At 37.0% G+C, this 19004-nt stretch overlaps 1 protein-coding gene across 1 annotated transcript in view; it reads left to right on the top strand.

Annotated features, from left to right (window-relative positions):
* The window catches only part of ADGRF5 (adhesion G protein-coupled receptor F5), a 45947-nt gene that overhangs the window by 19964 nt on the left and 6979 nt on the right, over positions 1-19004 (top strand). Inside the window, exons 5-15 of the mRNA XM_083350827.1 lie at positions 103-282; positions 1448-1566; positions 5990-6048; positions 9221-9357; positions 10196-10399; positions 12875-13093; positions 14319-14483; positions 15694-15912; positions 16126-16350; positions 17598-17759; positions 18321-18520. Of these exons, the coding sequence (XP_083206953.1) occupies positions 103-282; positions 1448-1566; positions 5990-6048; positions 9221-9357; positions 10196-10399; positions 12875-13093; positions 14319-14483; positions 15694-15912; positions 16126-16350; positions 17598-17759; positions 18321-18520 (1889 nt within the window). The remainder of the gene's footprint in view (positions 1-102; positions 283-1447; positions 1567-5989; positions 6049-9220; positions 9358-10195; positions 10400-12874; positions 13094-14318; positions 14484-15693; positions 15913-16125; positions 16351-17597; positions 17760-18320; positions 18521-19004) is intronic.

Raw genomic sequence — 19004 nt, forward strand, 5'->3', positions numbered from 1 at the left:
ATGTGATTTGACATGCATACCGAGTAAACATAATCAATGAAATAACATCAACAAGATACAATGATTTAAGTCTCTTTTTTGTTTTATCTTTTCTTACATTAGTGTGCAACTCAATTGGCACTAATCATTCTCATTGTTTCTGTGAACCTGATTATGGATGGTCTGCCAAGATCTGTAAAGCATATCCTGTCTGCCATAATACTACAACTGCAATGGGAAAGAGCTGCAACTGTATTGCGCAGCTTCCTCCTCAAAGGACCTTTTGTCAACTTCAGTCAGAAGGTAAGAGAAGGTGGAGAAATGATGATGAATGGTGGCTTATGGGCAACAGCAATTCATTCATGAGAAAACAACTTTTCATAGGTAATCTGCCAAAATGGAAGCTTAAATTATTTTCAATTCAGAAAATTCTGATTGAGTTTTACATGCTCTAGTACAGCAGCTCACAGCCTTTTCAGCCTACATTTTACATCATTGCTATTTGCCAATTCTTCACTTTCTGGAATCTGTCAAACATCATCTAAATAATGTTTGACTTCTAAAACCTATTCAATTAAACAAAATACTAGAATTTCAGATCAGAAATCTGATTCAGATCTTTAACTTCCTCCTATGATTTGCAAAATTTGAAAAGCTTCCTGCAATTTGCAACTGCATTGATTATATTTTTATTCCACTTAGCCCAAATCTCCAATGTGCGGTGACCTTGCACTTGCTTGCTGAGTTCTCTGCTGCATCTAATTGTATTGGTTTAGAATATTTTGATTTTGAAAATTGAGCGGGAAGCAAGCATGTAGCAAATCAAAGCATTGCTCTCAAGCATTACCTGTGTTTCTCATGGCTATGCTCCCAACATAGAAACAGGAGATATTCTTAGAAAATAAGAGGATTGGTGGCTACAACCTTCTGGTAAATAGGTCCTTTATGAATAGCCATGTCCACCACTGCAACCATTGTGGGGAGAGTGCCTGTGACAGTCTATCAACATTCTAAATATGTCCACTGATCCCCAAGCATGGCGACCTTAGCTTGGTCTCTCTTGCACACTAAAAGTTATCCTTTCACAAAAGAGCTCATTCTCTGACATTTCACATTACTTCTGCTCTGTTCTCATCTTCCATATTTACTAGTTATTTTCCATTTAATTTCTCATTTTAAACTTTTGTTATGTTACTGCTCCTACTCTGGTCCCAGGATTTTAATCTCTCAATTGTACGTGTTGTTCCATTTGCCAGATTTCAGATTATTATTCCCATCTCCTCTTCTCCATGTCCTCATGCAAGCTCCAGTAAAAGAATACGTAACTAAATTAGTACTGTATAAAATTTAAATGAATGGACTATTAAGAAGCATTTAGCCAAGGCTGAATTTTATGATTAAATGATGCTTTATTTTCAAATTTTTATTTCCACTAATAAGATTACTTCTCTCTCTTTTTTTACCACAGATATTCCTTCAGTGCTCATAACAAAAATGTCTGTCCAACTTGATATACCCTTTAAGAATGCTTTATGGGATTCATCCTCTGCATTGTTCAAAAAATACAAACACGATCTTGAAAAAGCAGTAAGTCTAGCTGGTTCTTCAACTAAAACTTGGCCAAGATATTTTAAAACTCTTATTATTTAGCTGAAGAGGATTTATTTTCAAGGTGTCTAGATATTTGAAGTGATTAAAACAAAGTCCCATTTTATTAATCTAGGTGTCATAAAACCACTAAGCTCAGGATAGTGCCAACAATGTGGGGTTTTGTAATCTCTTTAGTACCTCAGCTGTAAACTATTAACTGAAGCCACCCAAATAAGCTCTCCATAAGCCTTTCATATGACAGTTTTCACTCCATGTCCTCTTACAATCTGTTACAAAACAATTTGAAACTGACCTTGGATTATCTAAACTTCTGATGGCTCAGAAAAGGCAATAAGCCAATGTGTTCTCTTTCCAGATGACCAATAGGAGGATTAAAAATGTTTATTGAAATAGTCCCTGACCTGCCGCAGCTCCTGGGCAACCATATTGGCTTTCTCCCACAACACTCTTGGTTGTTGGGTATTTATTATTGCAAGTGTATACAACTATACTGAAAAGGGTCTCTAGTTGTCTATGGAGAGTTTCAATCGTCCAGATCATGGTTGTCCCAAGGGTGCTTTACAAGAGGCAACTAGACTTTCTTAGTTTTTTTCTGTGAAAATCAAGGAGCATCTCTTTTTTTGTAATATATTTTATTGATTTTTTAAACATAAATCACTTAATAATTGGTAAACAGTGTGTTGTCTGGGTTTACATTTGTAAAACAATCGCTAACAATTGATTTCAAAATCCATAATCCAAATAACGGTATATAAATCTAAATAAATAAATAAATAAATAATGGTTTTAGTTGATTTCCTCTTTCCCCCAAAATATCCTCTTTTGCAAACATTGAGTTAATACAATTCTTATTGTTTTGATAGATAACAATTAAATATATAGTTTTCCCCAATAGTGCTAAAAATAATAATCACATCAATATAATGTTTCTTTTCTATCCAATAATTCTGGTTGACTTATCATAGATCCTGTTACAGTCCTTATTTAATTCCCCCCCGCACACACAAAATTCTAAGTATTCTTATTGGTTAAGATAATTCTCAAAAATTATATTTTAAAATTTAAGTCTATTTTTCCATATGAACTATCTCAACACTTTTACATTTCTTAAAGTATAGATAAAACAGTAAAAAGAAAGAAAGGAGAGCAAGAGTAAAGAAACATAAAAATAACATACTACTTAAAATATATATCCCTCCTAAGCTAGTATACTGTATATATGTTTCCAAGATTTCTTATTCTTTTTAACCATAATTAAAAGTTTAATTTTAATCTTTAAATATTCCATTTAATACATCTAGTCATCTAGTCCTTTAACTCTTATTCAAAACATTTTATCCATTATAATTTTCTTAAATTCAATCACATTTAAATATCAAAAATATTTCCTTTATCTAAGCCATTTCAACTTTTTTATATTATTCATATCAAGAAATAAAATAAAAAAGGGGGAAAAGCATACTATATTATTTAAAGAATTCATCCCTTTTAGAATGACATATATCTTTAACCATATTCAAACAAATGTTACTTTTTAAAGTATTGTCTCTGGTAGATCCCATCATCTATTTTCTTGATTTCCACTTTGATCTTTTTCCTTTGCCCAGTATCTTTCTTAATCCATGTATTTTGCTGAGTCAAAAGGTTTTTCAATATGTTCATTAATGTTATTGTAGATATAAAAAGTAAATCAGATGAAGTGTCCAACTTTACTATTATTATTATGATTATTTTGCTGAATCAAAAGGGTTTCTGTATGTTCATAAATGTTGTAGATATAAAAAGTAAATCAGGAGAAGCGTCTTTGTACAGAACTTCTGCCTTTCCATGTTAGTTGAAAATCTTTTTCTTTTTCTCCGCTTCTCTTATCATTTCCTTTCTCTCCAATGTTTCTGACATCTCTACAGTCCATTTTGTCCAATCTGTTTTCTTGTCCTCAGATTTATTTTGTAGTCTTAAGGGACAAGTTGTTTTTTCCAATTCTTGTGAATTTTTTTCCACTAGGATTAAATCATGTTTGCTTGTTTTGTTAAGTTCCATCTTTAAGTCTCTGTTCTCAATTTTATATCCATTTATCTGTTTTATCTGCTCCTTCTCTATTGTTGTTTTCTGGGAATTTTTGTTGTAGAGTTAACTTGGAAATAAATTGGTATATATTTTCAGTTATTTTGGATTTCTTTGTGGTTTAAAATAATTGTTGTTTGAATTAGTTGCAGTATATTATATATCTCCTCCTGTGGAGTAATTATGTTTCTTAATATGTTCTTTCTACATGTCTCTGATCCATGATGGCCAAGAATTTGAGATTTTCTCTTTCTCTTTTCTCTGCAACTAGCTTTAGAGTCCCAATTAAATAGATATTTGTAATCCAAATAGTTCAAAAAAGTTTTTTTCCTGAAATTTATAATTCTCTTTGTATACAGCCCAGGTTATTGTCTCTTTTTTTCTCATAGCTGTTCTTTGTTGTTAAAGCTTTGAAGGTCATAAACACAGATTAGCTTTTCCCAGGTTTTGCCAAGTCTTATATTAAAGTCATAGCTGTCATAGTCTTCATGCACCACTAGGTGACAGCATTTATTTCTTTTTCAATTTCCAAAATGAACAATTATCTTTAGAATGAGAGTCTTAACCATTCAACAATTTTAGATTTATCCATATTTAAGTTTTAAATTTCAGATTTTATATTTATTTCACTTCCATATATTTTGATCCTCCATAAAAAGATTAATTCACTGTTTCTGTTAGTATAAGGGTGGGGCAGAAATCCCCCTCCTTCCCTTTCAGAGGTATTTTGCTTCTTGGACATCTTTTTCAGGAAATTAAATATAAAAGAGAAAAGAGAAGATCAAATTCCTCACTTAGTTTCAAGCATGCTGTTCACAGTTGTGCTGGTTAATGCTTTTGGACTCTGGTTGCAAGTAGCTTGGGCTGATCGATGAAGTACAGCCAGCCTTTCTCCTGTTGGGTTAGAAGAATTTTCCCAAGTTGAACGAAATGACCACCATTGTTCCAAAATCACTGGGGCACCCTTCTTTCTTTGCCGCCTCTCCAGGGCAACTTAGCCCCATTTAAGGTCCCCTGGCAGGGCAAAATTAGCCAGGTGTGTGTGGAGAATCTGCAAGCCCACAACCAGTCGTTACTGCATAAAACTGGAAGTTCTAAAATCAAGGAGCATCTTGAATGAGAAGTGAAATGTTTTCAAGGAAAAAAATTAAGTAAGCCCACATGCCTTTTGTGTGTAGTTGGGAATGGAGGTGATACTTTAAGTGGTCTATGAAGGATGTTGTATTTTTATGGGACTGATAGTATCAAAGTTACGAAAACAGCAACATCTTTTTTAATTGACACACCTATATAACAGAAAGAAAGAAATGATTGCTTGTATATGTGGATCCCAATTTCCTAATATGGAAGATAATACATACATATATTCAACTAGGGATTATTTTATTTATTTTTTATTTTAATTCCATTTATATCCTGCCCTTCTCCGAAGACTCAGGGCGGCTTGGTGAAAGAGTACAAGAAGCATTTCATACACAATATACAGCCTCTAATCTAATAAAAGAAAATATTTGTAGCTTAAAGTTGAAATGAGGGGTCCTTGGTGCTCTCTGAACTTGCTTGTTTTCTTGCAGATGTTTCATTACCCAAACTAGGTAACAGCATCAGTGCTAGTAGGGAGTGGGGTTTGCTCTCAGTTTATGTTCTAGTGGCTTGCCCCATCAGTGTTGGTGGGTCTTGGGGGTTCTTTGGTTGCATTATTTACTGTTAGCTTGTTTGGCAAGGAACTGCCAAAGACTGGGAACTATTAAGCCTGGGAAACTATTTATTTCATCTTGTTATGACAGGACTGAATGGACTTTCTCTGATTAAACTCTGGTTTTGAATTAAGATTCAGGTTAAATCAACCTTCTCTTATCTAATACCTTTCAGATGTTTTAGAACACTATTCCCCAACCTTTTCAGCTCAGTAGACCAGTGAAAGTGGTGGGGATGGGGGGGGAGAGGGGATTGTTTTGCATGCATGCTCTTGCCGCTTTCACAACTGAAGTTTCGCATATGCCCACCACTTCCATGGCCTGGTTCCAATTGGGCTATGCCCCAGCACTGAGCAGTGGACCAGGGGTTGGGGACCCCGGTTGTAGATAACAGTGTTCTTAATTGATAACCATGCTGATTGGTTATTATGGGCATTGTAATCCAATGTATCTCTTCATCCATTTTAGTAGGTTATTTCTATATTAGATTTGGCAAAGAATCCTTAGCCCATTAAGTCAGGACTGTGAAAATCATGACATTTATTTGATATTTCATGAAAGTATGTAGGATGTCTGTATTAGTAAGTGAAATAATGTGGCCTTAATAATACTCTGCAAAATATATTGCTTTTTTTCAGTTTACTGAGGGCTATTCAACTTTACCAGGTTTCATAAATGCAACAGTTACAGGATTCAGGTATGAAAACCTTTTTCTTTCACTTGAAAAGATTATAGGTAAAAATGATTTGTTTTGACTTCACATAATGATCCAACCGGTAAATGCTAAGCATAAAATGAAATCAGTTTTAAGTAGTGCAAACTTATAAGGCAGAGAAAAGCTTTTCAGCAGTAAAACCAGCAGAAAAACAAAATCTATAGATAATACAACTTATATAAGTGCAACCTACAGATAATGAAAGACATGTTTGTCATAATTAAAGATATTGTATTAGGAACAGGAAACCTCTTGGCATGGAAACCAGGTGGGTGACTTTGGGCTAATCACTGTGTCACCCCTAAATTAGGAACAAGATACTAACAAACCACTTTTTAAAAAATGTTGCCAAGAAAACTATACAGACCTGTCCATGTAAACATCTGGAGAGTCAAGACTCACTCAAAGAATCATAATAATTAACTGCACAGATAATTGAAAAAGCAAAATAAATTATATTGGCCATAATAAAAATCCTCAAATCCATTCTAGAACTGTATCTTTGTAGACCATGTTGCAATACCTATTCTAAATTCAAGACCTAGTTCCCACCATGATTACCCACCAAGAATTACTTTTTGGCTCCTATGAAATTTGTTTTCCTCAATCCTAATGCCAAATCTCCAACTAGCAAGGGATCCCTAAGGGCATTTTCATTATATTCTGAAGTGTCCAATAAGAAAAAAATACCTTTCTTCCAGTTTGAACTTTTCATCATTCTGATTGCATCACTAAAAATAGCATATAGAAACATAATATAGGTATACTGTAGTAGCTGAGTTTTATGGGGATAAATCTCTTCCATGCCCTGCAGAGAAACCTGCTTAGAGTTATAGACATCTGTCTCACAAGATTTACCAAACATTCTGCTCAAAGATACAGTACATGTCAAAAGCACAATGTATATCCAAGCAACCTTACACTGCAATAAGCCTTAGCTAGTAAGCCCCTCCAAATGTGTCAGGGATCAAGTCTGCCTGGGCCATCTGAGTCAGATAGTTTCTTCACTTGTCAACTGATGAAACTTCCTACCTCTTTCTATCCAAACTGGTCATGTTGTCAATCATTCTCTTAATTTTTCTGCATACTCAGAACTGCAGCGAGTGGAATCCGGGTTAGATAAAGTGCTGGCAGAGAGAGAGAAAAAGAAGCTGTCTTTCTCTCTCTTTATTTCTTACACAGACCAAATCTTTCTACCAACAGAGAGCACTTCCTGCTTTCCTTCTTCTGGCTTACCATACCCAGAGTTGGTGACTTCTAAGAGGGGGAGAAATAGGAACTGCAGGTTGAGGAAATGGATTAAAAAACTTCCTGGTCCTGGGTAAATCAGGCAGCAGGAAAGAGGAAAAAGGAGGGAAAGAAGTTTGTGTTGGAAATAGAAAAGAGTTGCCTTTCCCTCCATTTTCTTCTTTCCTGCTGCCTGATCTACCAAGGATCAGGAAGTTTTTTTAATCCATTTCCTCAATCTGTAGTTCCTATTTCCTCCCTCTTGCAGTTTAGCAATTTAACTTTGCCCGGCTTGCACTAGTTGCCCTGTCAGCGAATTGGTTGGTCTTTATTAGGCTAACAATTCCCAAAATATGGAAGTGTTCATTATTTGCTCTCTTCCATTCAATTATATCTGATTCTGGGAGACTGCCTAGACAAGTCCCTGCAGGTTTTTTGGCAAGGTTTTTTTAGAAGTGATTTGCCATTGCCAACTTCGTAGGCCTGAGAGAAAGTGATTGGCCCAAGGTCACCCGGCTGGCTTTATGGGTAAGACAGAACTCGAACTCTCAATCTCCTGGTTTCTATCCTGATGCCTTAGCCACTGCACCAGACTGGCTCTCAATTTTCCATTGAGTGTTATAAAAAGCAGACTGTAGGGTGAAGAAGATAATATGGACCAATAGTATGAAAATTTTGAAAGCTGTGCAGTACTTCAAGAGAAAGAAGCAAGGATCTTCCCCAAGTCTATGGTGTTTAAGGCCCCTTAAAAAGAAGCAAAGAAGCCACAATTACTTCTTTATTTTGGAAGGTATGAAATCCACTGTATTGGACCTGCCTGCATCCTTAATACACATTTTAAAGTGAAAAGACAATTAGAGACAGCACAGCTGGGAATAGTTTTACATGATGCATTGAAGTTTAAACAAGAAATAATAAAGCCAAAGCTGGTACTGTAGTTTTACATAATAAGGACACCAGCAAAGACCTGCAATTACTTATTTAATGTAAATAAATTATTTCCTTTAATGGAAAATCATGCTGTTGCACATACAAAATAAGGCATATCCATGTAGAAAGAATTAATGTTTGAAAGCCATTTCTTTTCCTTTTTAGTGATGCAGCAAATGTTATGTTAAATTGTGCAAATAACTTCATTGGGGTGGTAGAAATAAATAAAATTGCTCTAATCAGGACTGCAAACATTTCTCTTCACAATAGAAATGTAGAGATAAACATGCAAACACAATCGAAGCACTTAAAACAAAGCAGTGAATATTTTATTTTTTCTTTACAGTCCATTATACCAGTCTAGCAGTTAAGATACTTTGGATTACCCTCAGTAGTGGTTTTTTGGTGGGGGGAGGTTGACAGCATTTACTGGAAGAAACAAGCAAACAAACAATTGTCAAGAAGATTGGTGAGCCATCTGAAGTAGATTCTGGAGACCCAGGAAGATGGAAAATCTACTGCAGAAGCAGGAGTTCACCCTTGAATATCCCTTTGTCCTGTTAGCCATACACTGTCACTTTGGACTATAGTGCTTTTTGAGTGGATAAGGCAGAATCATCAAAGAGAATGGATGAGGCAACCCACATCTAGTTTTCTTTTCCTCCAGCTATCATGAAAATATAGCTTTAAAAGTCATTTTAAAAGGTAAAAGTAAAGGTTTTTCCTATCTAGTCATGTCTGACTAGGGAGACAGTGCTCATCTCTGTTTCCTAGCTCAGGGAACCAGAATTGTCCAAAGATGCTTCCGTGGTCATGTGGTCAGCATGACTATACACTGAAGTGCACTGAACACTGTTACTTCCCACCGAAGTGGTACCTATTTATCTACTCGCATTTGCATGCTTTAAAACTGCTACATTGGCAGGAAAACCATATTGTGTATCATTTATTACATAATGACCTTGAACTTACTGGACTTGATGTTCTTTTTACATAGGCCTGGAAGCATCATGGTTGGCTATGAAATAACCTCAGCAAGGCAGATCCCGCTTGAAAATGCACATCCCCAGATAGCTGCGCTCTTACATGATCCCTACCGGTTAGCATCTTCCACATTTGCAACAGAAATCATTGGTAACGTTTTTTATATTTCTCTTCTTAAAATGTGTGTTTCTGTTTGGGTGAATACAGTTGGTGTCCTAGGTGGCAAGAAAATGTTTTTAAAGCTTATCATAATTTTACAACCACAGGCCAGGCTATAGTAGTGAAGAATCAAACTTGAAGATTCAGCCATTACCACGGATTTGTGAAAAGGTGGCCATTGATTGGCACTGCTTTGCTTGAAAATGATGTTTCTATTCATTAAGCTAAATGATTGTTAATCACCTTGGAAAATGCCACATGCAAAATTCTCTCATCCCCTGAACCAGAACTCCATCGAACTGAAGACATCAATGTTTAAGGCAATTAGGATATTAGTTCCAATGTCTTAAGTTTGCTAGGTAGTTTCAGAAGATTTCCAAAGCATGTTCAGAAGAGTACAAAATAATACTATGAAGTAGCTGGCCATTATACTTGAGCAATACTTTGTATTATATGTGTTAGTTCACATATTTCTGTGAATTTTTGAAAATATATTTTTTGCATGCTGAAACTGTGTGTGTGAGAGAGAGAGAAAGAGAGAGAAAGATGTGCATACATGTATATGTATATGTGGCTAGTTGGATATTTAGAATGAAAGATTATATATTGAATTATAGGACCATGTACAGCTTCATTTTCAGTCCCAAAAGATACTTTGAAGTCTAGGAGAGTACAAATATAGCATCTGTGTGTTATACCTTAAAGCAGCTGTGTCTTTTCTTAGACTGAGCAGCAACAGTTAAATTGTACATATCACTAAATTATATATGGTGATAATAAAAATTTCACTTTCCACTAGTTTTGAAGAATTCTCTTTATGCCATGCTAGGTAATGTAAACATCTCTATTTCTCCTGAACACATTTTCGAGGGAGATACAGTAAAAATAACCTGCATGACAGAATACATTTCAAGAACCGTGACCTGGAGGTATAATGTCATCAAGCCTGACAGGCTTACCTTGACCGAAGAGGATAAAGAAGGACGCAAGATAGCAACTCTGACAATAACAGACATCAAGCTGAATGAAGCAGGTAATTCTAAATTCTAAATAGAAGAGTGCTGGAGCTGTTGTTTGTGTTGCAGTCAGAACCATTTCTTACAAACACCCCCACCAACACTAGTAGGGTAAGCCATTGAATATAAACAGGGAAGAAGCCCCATGGTCCCTAGCACTGGTAATATTTCCTAGTTAGGAAATAAAATGTCTGCAAGCAAACAATCAAGTTCAGAAGCACCAAGAACTTCACAATTCACCCCTGAGCTACAGATATTCTCATCTTATTAACAATCTATCCGGGAAACAAGGGAGCACTTGCCACATCATCAATGCTGTACAAATGCAGCAACAAATGGAAGATACAGCTAAATCCCAAAATTTGTGGTCCTTGCAGTCCATTGTTGGAACCAACAATGTCCCTTTTTAAGCTGGGTTTATTTGACAATAATATTTCTCATAGATCTAAAATGTGGACAAATATAACCAAACAAACTCATTCTAGTACACTGTCTGGGAAAACACACTGTCACAATCTCTAGGCAAAGTTACTCAAGTGTGGCACAAAATGTTACTGTCACTTGAACACTACTGAATATACTAAAAGATTGGATCAATGCTGGCAATACCATGGAAACTGTTCTGATGTATTCCCAATAATAAGCTTTTTTTTCCTGCTTCAGCAGGTTTCCCTCCATCAGTGGTGATATTAGCAGCAGGTCTTCTTCTGTGCTCAGAGCTTGAGTCAGAATATTAGCCCAAGCTGTGTGCTGAACTGAAATTCACAAATAGCAATGCAGTGCAGTATGTGTACTGGTCACTGTTCCAGGCATCCTTATTCTCCTCTAGTCATTTCCATTTCCAGAAGGATCTCCATTTTTTTTGTTTTTTTGCTACCAACCATCAGTCAGATTCCATGCCTCCAACCTTGGATCCTTTTTTCCCTTTCCCAAATATATTTTGCAATTCTGCAAACTTTGAAAGCTGCTGAGACTTTTGTCATATGGCATTGATTGTGTTGTGCTTGCAAAGGTCAGAAAACAGCAGTTTGGAGATAGAGCAAGGAAAAATGGATGGAGGTGGCCTTGGTGATGGTCTAGGGCATAGCTGAAGATTATTTTGTGAGTTTCTGTCCTCAAAAAACAGTGAATGGGCCATCCTTGTGCCAGGGCAAGCAGAATGTATGAATGAGCTCATAGCTACCTAACAGCATCAGCATGTCCTCTCAAGAATATGAAAGGCCTTAGTCAGTCATTCCAGGAAATGTCTCCAGATTGTGGTGGGAGGCTGTGGAGGTTTTGTTGGGAGACAGAATTAACTTTAACATAAGTCCTTTTATTTATGGGACCAGCAAAAAACAAAACAGAAACAAAGGTATTATAGTCCATCATGAATAACTCCCTTCTCAGAGCAGGAGATTTAGAACTTAGACCATTCCAAATAAATAGTTGGGGAATCCCAACCAGGGGTTCCAGCAAGGTAAAGCCTACCACCTCTCTAGCTAATTGGTTCCGCCTACACTTATTGTTAAAAGGTAGCCTCCTAATTTTCTCTCAAAAACTTTATTGTAACTTAAGCCCGTTAGATCTAGCCCAGCTCTTCAGAATTATTGGTTTGATTTATGGAGCAGTTCTTCAGGTAACCTATAAAGTGCTGACACATTCTCTCTCAGCCTTCTCCTCTCCCGTGTAAATATACTCAGTCATAAGCATCATGGCAGTGTGAGGTTACATCAAAATGACAGCAGGCACATAATATCATGTGAATTTTTTTTTTAATCCCATTTATATCCCGCCCTTCTCAGGGCGGCTTACAATTTAAAGCACAAATCAATGTGCTTAGCAATTTGCTCTTACATACTGTATTTGTTTCTCAGTGGTGGATACAAACATGTGAGTCATAAGCTTTGTGTGCTCTGACACTTATCTGCCCTCTGCAGTTGCCCATGGATCCTGTTTCTGACCAGCTTTCCTCACAAGACTTCTTTGATTGATCATTTGGTGGCCTTCTTTGAACCAATGCTAATTTTCCTATCTCATTCTTAAGGTGTGGTGCCTGAAATGATGATAGCAAGCTATGTTTTGTCACTGTTACATATTTTTTATTGAATAACCTTTTACCCAAATTATCAAATGTTATCTCGCCATATCATTGCTGTACCCTCAAATTTGAACAAGATGGTTGGGAAACACTCAAGAGCAGATTTAGGATGTAAAACAAATTCCTGTTGCACAACTACAGATCTGCTGGTATGATGTTAGCTGAACTGGCTATTCTATTAAAGCAAAATAATACTGCATTACACTTTTTTGACTCATACTTCTGGCTCATGCTCAGTCTGGGACTGATTATTTCTCTGAGATATTACTTCATGTATTAGAACCGCAGCATACATTTATTTTATTATACAACTGTGATAAGCTAGTTATATTTCAAAAGTGGGTTTAGTGCCTAACAAGTGTGTTATTTTAGGAAACCATGTTTGCCCATAATATATTTGTCTTTTTTGCAGATAATTTTAGTTGCAGTTTTAAAGTCAACACAGGGAAATTGTCCTCAATATACAGAGGTGACGTTAATGTAGTGGTCTCTCAAATTAAACTTGTGCCATCAGAAAATGTTTCTATTGTCTGTGATGGTACAGATAGAAGAGAACTGAACTGCTGCACAGATAGAGACATACAACTTTTCTCTCCTTATTGGAGACCCAATGGAGCAATAAATATTTCAGGTATGTGGCAAGATCATCTCTACTAAGTGCTGGTTATAGCTGATTCTTTTTCTCTTTCCAGTGGTCTTTGTATAGAAAGTGTAGCTGTGTCCCATTATTTGTGCTTTTTTGTGGATCACAGTAAGCTGCACCCAAACATGGGCCTAGAATCTGACTTTTATACATTTCTCCATCAGAGCAAAATCAAGACCTGAACCTGAAATTGGGTAATTTTCTCTTGCTCCATCATTGCCTAACTTGCACCAGCCTGTGTGTTGAGCAAACTCACTGTTTGTTCCCTTCTTAGACCAAAAAGGTAATAATCTTTGGTCACGGAGAACTCCAATCTCTTTATCACAGTTGGAAATGTGGGGCAGAAAGCTAAGTGTTTTCCTATTTCTGCTTTCTCTTCTCCTTCACAAAACCCAGAATTCCAGATTTGCCTGCAAAGGGGAAATTGACAGTAGTTGATCTATCAATGGGAAATTTAGCATTCCTTTCCAGAAAAATCAGAAAGACCCAAATGGCAGTGGAGATACAGTGCATAGAGTTTCATACCCCTTTTGGTGCAAATTCCAATATGTAACTGGTTAACCATAAAGTAGCTATGGATATGAAGAGGGAGGAAAAAGAGTATACGTGCCTTGTACTTAGCCCAAATATCTCCCTGCAAAAGGGAAACCTAATGTTGTAGAAGAAAATGACTGGAGGCTTGCAGGGACTTATGTTCAGTTGATGCACCTGGTCTGTGGAATTGGCTGTACCCAGGGTTCCAATTTGTCCCTACATTGTTGTCCTTCTGCAGGCTATTAAAATTGAACCCTTGAGGTTTGAATAATCAATAATAAAGTAGCACTGTCTAAAGCAGCAATGTTTTCAGAGGTCTAAATTTGTTACTATTATTTTGGGTAACTTAATTTGTGCACACTCAGCCTTTTATTGTGCGTGCAATGTTCAGTAAAAGGAACATAATTCTCAGCTGAACCCATCTCACAGGTTTTTGTTGAGGAAAAAAATGAAGAATGAGCACCATGTATACTGCTTTGAGCCTCTGTAAGAAAGGTGGGATGTAAATTTAACCACCACAACAACATACAAATTCTTCCTCCATTCTTCTTCTTCATAATTCCACTGCATGCAGTGTATAACTGCTGTAGGAGAGAGAAACTCAGATACTACGTAGTTTTATTTCAAGTAGTGGCCTTTCTTCAATCTTTTTTTTCAGATTGATTGCTTTTCTTTGCAGGAAGCACTACTTCTATGAACAACTGTACCACCTACTTGCTACAGGCTAGTGAATCTCAGTGCCCAGTAGACAAGTCTGGCACCAGCACTGATTACACATGTGAGCTAAATACCACCTATGGTGCTCGTGCCAATAAAATAATCAAAGTGACATATTTTCGTGTGGGTAAGCATCTCTTTTGGATACAGCACCTATTTTCTGACTGTTGTGGATGGATTCAGTAATCATCTGAGAAAGTCTGTAGTACTAGATTTAGAATACAGTATTGAAGTTAGCATTTTTGCATGAATGCTTCTAGCTAGGCTGCAGTTTCGGGGATGGACTATCAATGAATGTGGACAAAATTAAACTGTACAAAGTTTGTGGCAAGAGACCAGGATCCCAGGAAAGCAAGAAGGTGATTCTTTTGTGACACATTAGTGCCAGACTTTGACCCATGGAAAGTTTGTTCAGTGCCTCCACTGGATTCAAAAAGTTCTTCAAACTTTAGCTGCTCATTTTAGTCTTTGCTCTTAAATTTTTTTATATAGGCTTGACTCATACAATTCTCCATATAGCCTTTCATCTCATTTCACATTGCTTTTCTGGCCACCGATTGTTTGAAAATATGTATCCTTTTTGTCCTTCTGGTATTATAGAGGAGGGTTTTTTCTGCTTTTTTTAACAGAGAGAGAGAGAGAGAGAGAGAGAGAGAGAGAGAGAGGGAGGGAGGGAGGGAGGGAGGGAGGGAGGGAGAGAGAGAGAGAGAGAGAGAGAGAGAGATGAAGGGGGAGGGTGATTTCCAACTTTTCTGCTATTGAAATTTTGTTAGAACATGCGTGACAACTAATGGGCAATATTCATAGGTATGGTGAAACATTCTGGACTGCAGACATCAAAAACCTCCCACAGCCATTAACAAGATGGTGTAAACAAATATTTTTGTGCCAGCTGTTTTAAATATACAAGGAAAAATACTTTATTAAACCATGCTAAGGAACACAGCAAATGATGGAAGCAAAACATTTTAAGACTGAGATCCAGAATGGTCAATAAAAGATTAGATGTGCTGTCTGGAAGAACTAATGTCTAATATATGAGAACTAATCTTCATATTAGGAAGGCATATCACACAATTATCCAATAAGACTCTTTGGTAATGCTGGTCTCATAATGAAATTTGTCTGAAATGGTATAGGGTTTCCTGCCTTAGCAGGGGGTTGGACTAGATGACCTCCAAGGTCCCTTCCAACTTCTTCTTCTTCTTCTTCTTCTTCTTCTTCTTCTTCTTATTATTATTATTATTATTATTATTATTATTATTATTATTATTATTATTATTATTATTATTATTATTATATACTAAATAATTTCTCTTTACTTTGTGTTTCACCAGCAAAAATAACCCTTTCAAGTTCAAAGGATATTGTTTCTGAGGGAGATGCTTTCTTTTTAACATGTCAGAGTGATGTGAGCAATTATGACACAGTAATTTGGAAAATTCAAAATGGCAGGACTATTAAGGAAATAGCTAGTATGTGGTACACCACCACGAAGACCCTCACAGGTGCCAAGTCTGTGCTGACTGTACCTAGGGCAAACCAGGACTGGACTGGTGAGTAAAGACATGAATCATTTCACTCAGCCATCCCATTCATGAGAAAAATAATTTTATCAATGAAATAAGAAGTTCACTAAAGTGCCTTTTCAATCATTTCTATTGCTTGATTTTAGAGGACTTTAATGGTAGTGGTTGCTGCTTTAAATGTGTCTGTTGTTAATTTCTTTATTACTGCATTTGTTAAACCTGCTGTTTTTATTTTTCTAGGCATCTATACGTGCAAGTTTTCCCAACGTTTTTTGAGCAGCTTTGGAAATATAACAATTAAAGTTATTCCTTTGCTCCGACCTCAAGAGATCATAAGAGATCCCATAGAGACTGTCATTTCTTGTCCAGCAACAAGAATTCTAGAATGCTGTACAAGCCGAATGGAAAATTACACCGTTTATTTTTTTTCTCATGAACACAATGCGCCTTTACCCATTAGGGCAGGTAAGCAATTATAGGCTGGGTGGAAAAAAAGCTATTGATGAATAGCTAGATATCCATTCTCTTGAATACTTAATGGCGGTATGGCAAAGTCAAATGCAACCATGAAAAGCACAGTTTCTCAAACTTTGTGGCTTTCACATGGGTGAATCTCAATTTATTTATTTATTTATTTGTTTTATATACCGCCCTTCTCCCGGAGGACTCAGGGCGGTGTACAGAGCAATAAAGTAAGAATACAATAAAGCAACAGAGTGAGAAAATTGTAAAACCCAAATCCATCAGGCCAGGCCGGCTTGTTGGAATAGATAAGTTTTTAGATCACGCCGGAAGGAGCGAAGGTCGGGGGCCATCCGGATTTCGGCTGGTAAGCAGTTCCAAAGGATTGGCGCACCCACTGAGAATGCTCTCCCCCTGGGGGTCACCAGCCGACATTCTCTGACTGGTGGCACCCTGAGGAGGCCCTCTCTGTGGGAGCGCACAGGACGGAGGGATGTTGACGCTGGCAGTAGGTGCTCCCATAGGTAATCCGGACCCACACCATGTAGGGCTTTGTATGTCATCACTAGCACCTGGCCAAAAAATTCTGGGAGTTGAGGTCCACACATCTTAAAAGTTGGCAAGGGTGAGAAACACTCTCCCAAAGCTTTGTAATATGGGGTTGAATAATCTGAGATTCAGCACCAGTTCCCCTAGTGATCCCCAAATTCTTAATTCCCTAATATTGATTAGTACTGAAGGAAAAACATGTATCAGGGGTCTGTGTGGAGGGTTCCTTGGTGCTCTCTGAGTTTGTTTGGTTTTTTGCAGATATTTCATTATCCAAACTAAGTAACATCATCTGTGCTAGTAAGCATGCCCATTCCTTACTCACACTGATGAAGTTACCTAGTTTGTGTAATGAAATGTCTGCAAGAAAGCAATCAAGCTCAGAGAGCACCAAGGAACCCTCATTTCAACCCTGAGTTACAAATATTCTCCATTATTAGGGGTCTAACTTATAGATTAGAAGGTGACTGGACGAAACAGGATCTAAGCTCTCAGAGTATTGACTGAAGCTGTCAAGCCTTTTACAAACAGTTAAAAAGTTGTTTTCTCAGAGATTTAACACAAAATGTCTTCACCTAACTAGATATGAATATATGTATCTTAATAAACCTGATTAATGTCTAGGTTAAGGGCGGGAGACTAGCTTAGTACTCTGTATGTTGAAACCTTAACCCCAACTTAAATAATTTGTTCCTTTACAGAAAGAAGAAGAAGAAATAATCTCAATTGCTACTATTCCATACCAAGTTTCACAGGCATACACTGTAATTCCAAAGGACGTGCTGTGCAGGTGCATTGTATGTTTATGAATCAAATCAATCATAATGTGACAAGTCCAGCTATGGTCCTATATTTTGTACCAGGTAAGAGAGAATGCCCTTGCATAAATCAGTCACTAATGCAAGCAAGTCAATCTTACTTTAACGTAGGATTATCTGCTTTGATCCTAGTAGGAATCAGTTTGTTTGAAAGATAACAGGAGAATGATAACAGATAATTTGTTCGTGCTGGGTCTTGTACTGAAGACTCTGCTTTTCACATTGTAGAAAAATAGGGAGATTTTTTTTCTGTTCCAAAAGTATCTTGTTCTGTACTTCTTCACTGGAAAACAGAAATATTAATTTGAAGACATACTTTTTTTCCCTCCCAAATTGGAGGTCCTACACAATTGTGTCCTTAAAAAAGCCATCCTCTTTTAAATTCTCCATGATCTGCAACTCCTCGCACACTTTCATTGGAATAAACCACAGGATTTCTCAGTTAAAAACAGTTTCATTGTAGTGTAGTGAGGAACAGATTTTGTTCATACGTGCAATGGATGATTTCTTATTCCTGATGAACCAGAGTTAGCTTTATATATTTGTAAGTAGGCATCTGTCTCAGAAAGCAAGATGTAGCTTTTAAAAACCTTTTTTTCCCCACAGCAAAGAATGTAGTATGCAATTCCTCAGACATTGGTGTGGGAGCAAATGAAGCGCAGATCATAAAGCCTTGCTTAAATTTCCATGGGACAAATAACTCTGTGAGAGGAAACATCACTTATAGATGTGATCGTACGAAATGGACTGTTCATAGAAATGACTGCCTGGCCAGCCCCATCAATGACATTTTGAATTCTGCTGAGGTAATTATGCTTCAGTCTGCCTAGTGAGCCCAGGCCAAGTCAGGAGATCTGAGGTCTACTGAAAAAAGATGCTCTGAGAATTGAGGTCAATGGATGAGTGAGCTTCCCTTTAGTTCTCCAACCTGGTTGTTAGAACCATGTGTCTTTTGCCTTACAGGGAGGACTGTTTCTGTCTTCTACTGATGTTGTCCAGGAAGTTCAAAGTCCCAGGAGACTTTGATCAATAGCCATGAACATAGACCCATTTTCCATCTCATTCCACAGTCTGTGAATAGCCGGACAACACAAGTTGTCCTCACTTTCTGATGGGGTGACCATTGAGAAGGCATACCGTATCAGGTGACAACATTTAAAGGAGGGGGTCTGAAGCATGTCCTTCCTATCTAACTTAGTAAGATAGGTGTATACCTTCAGGGTGGGGTACTCCCACAAATAATCTCGCCCTATATCATGTAGGGCTTTAAAGATAATAACCAGCAATTTG

Source organism: Vipera ursinii (genome assembly GCF_947247035.1).
Source record: "Vipera ursinii genome assembly, chromosome: 1".
NCBI classification, from domain to species: Eukaryota; Metazoa; Chordata; class Lepidosauria; order Squamata; family Viperidae; genus Vipera; species Vipera ursinii.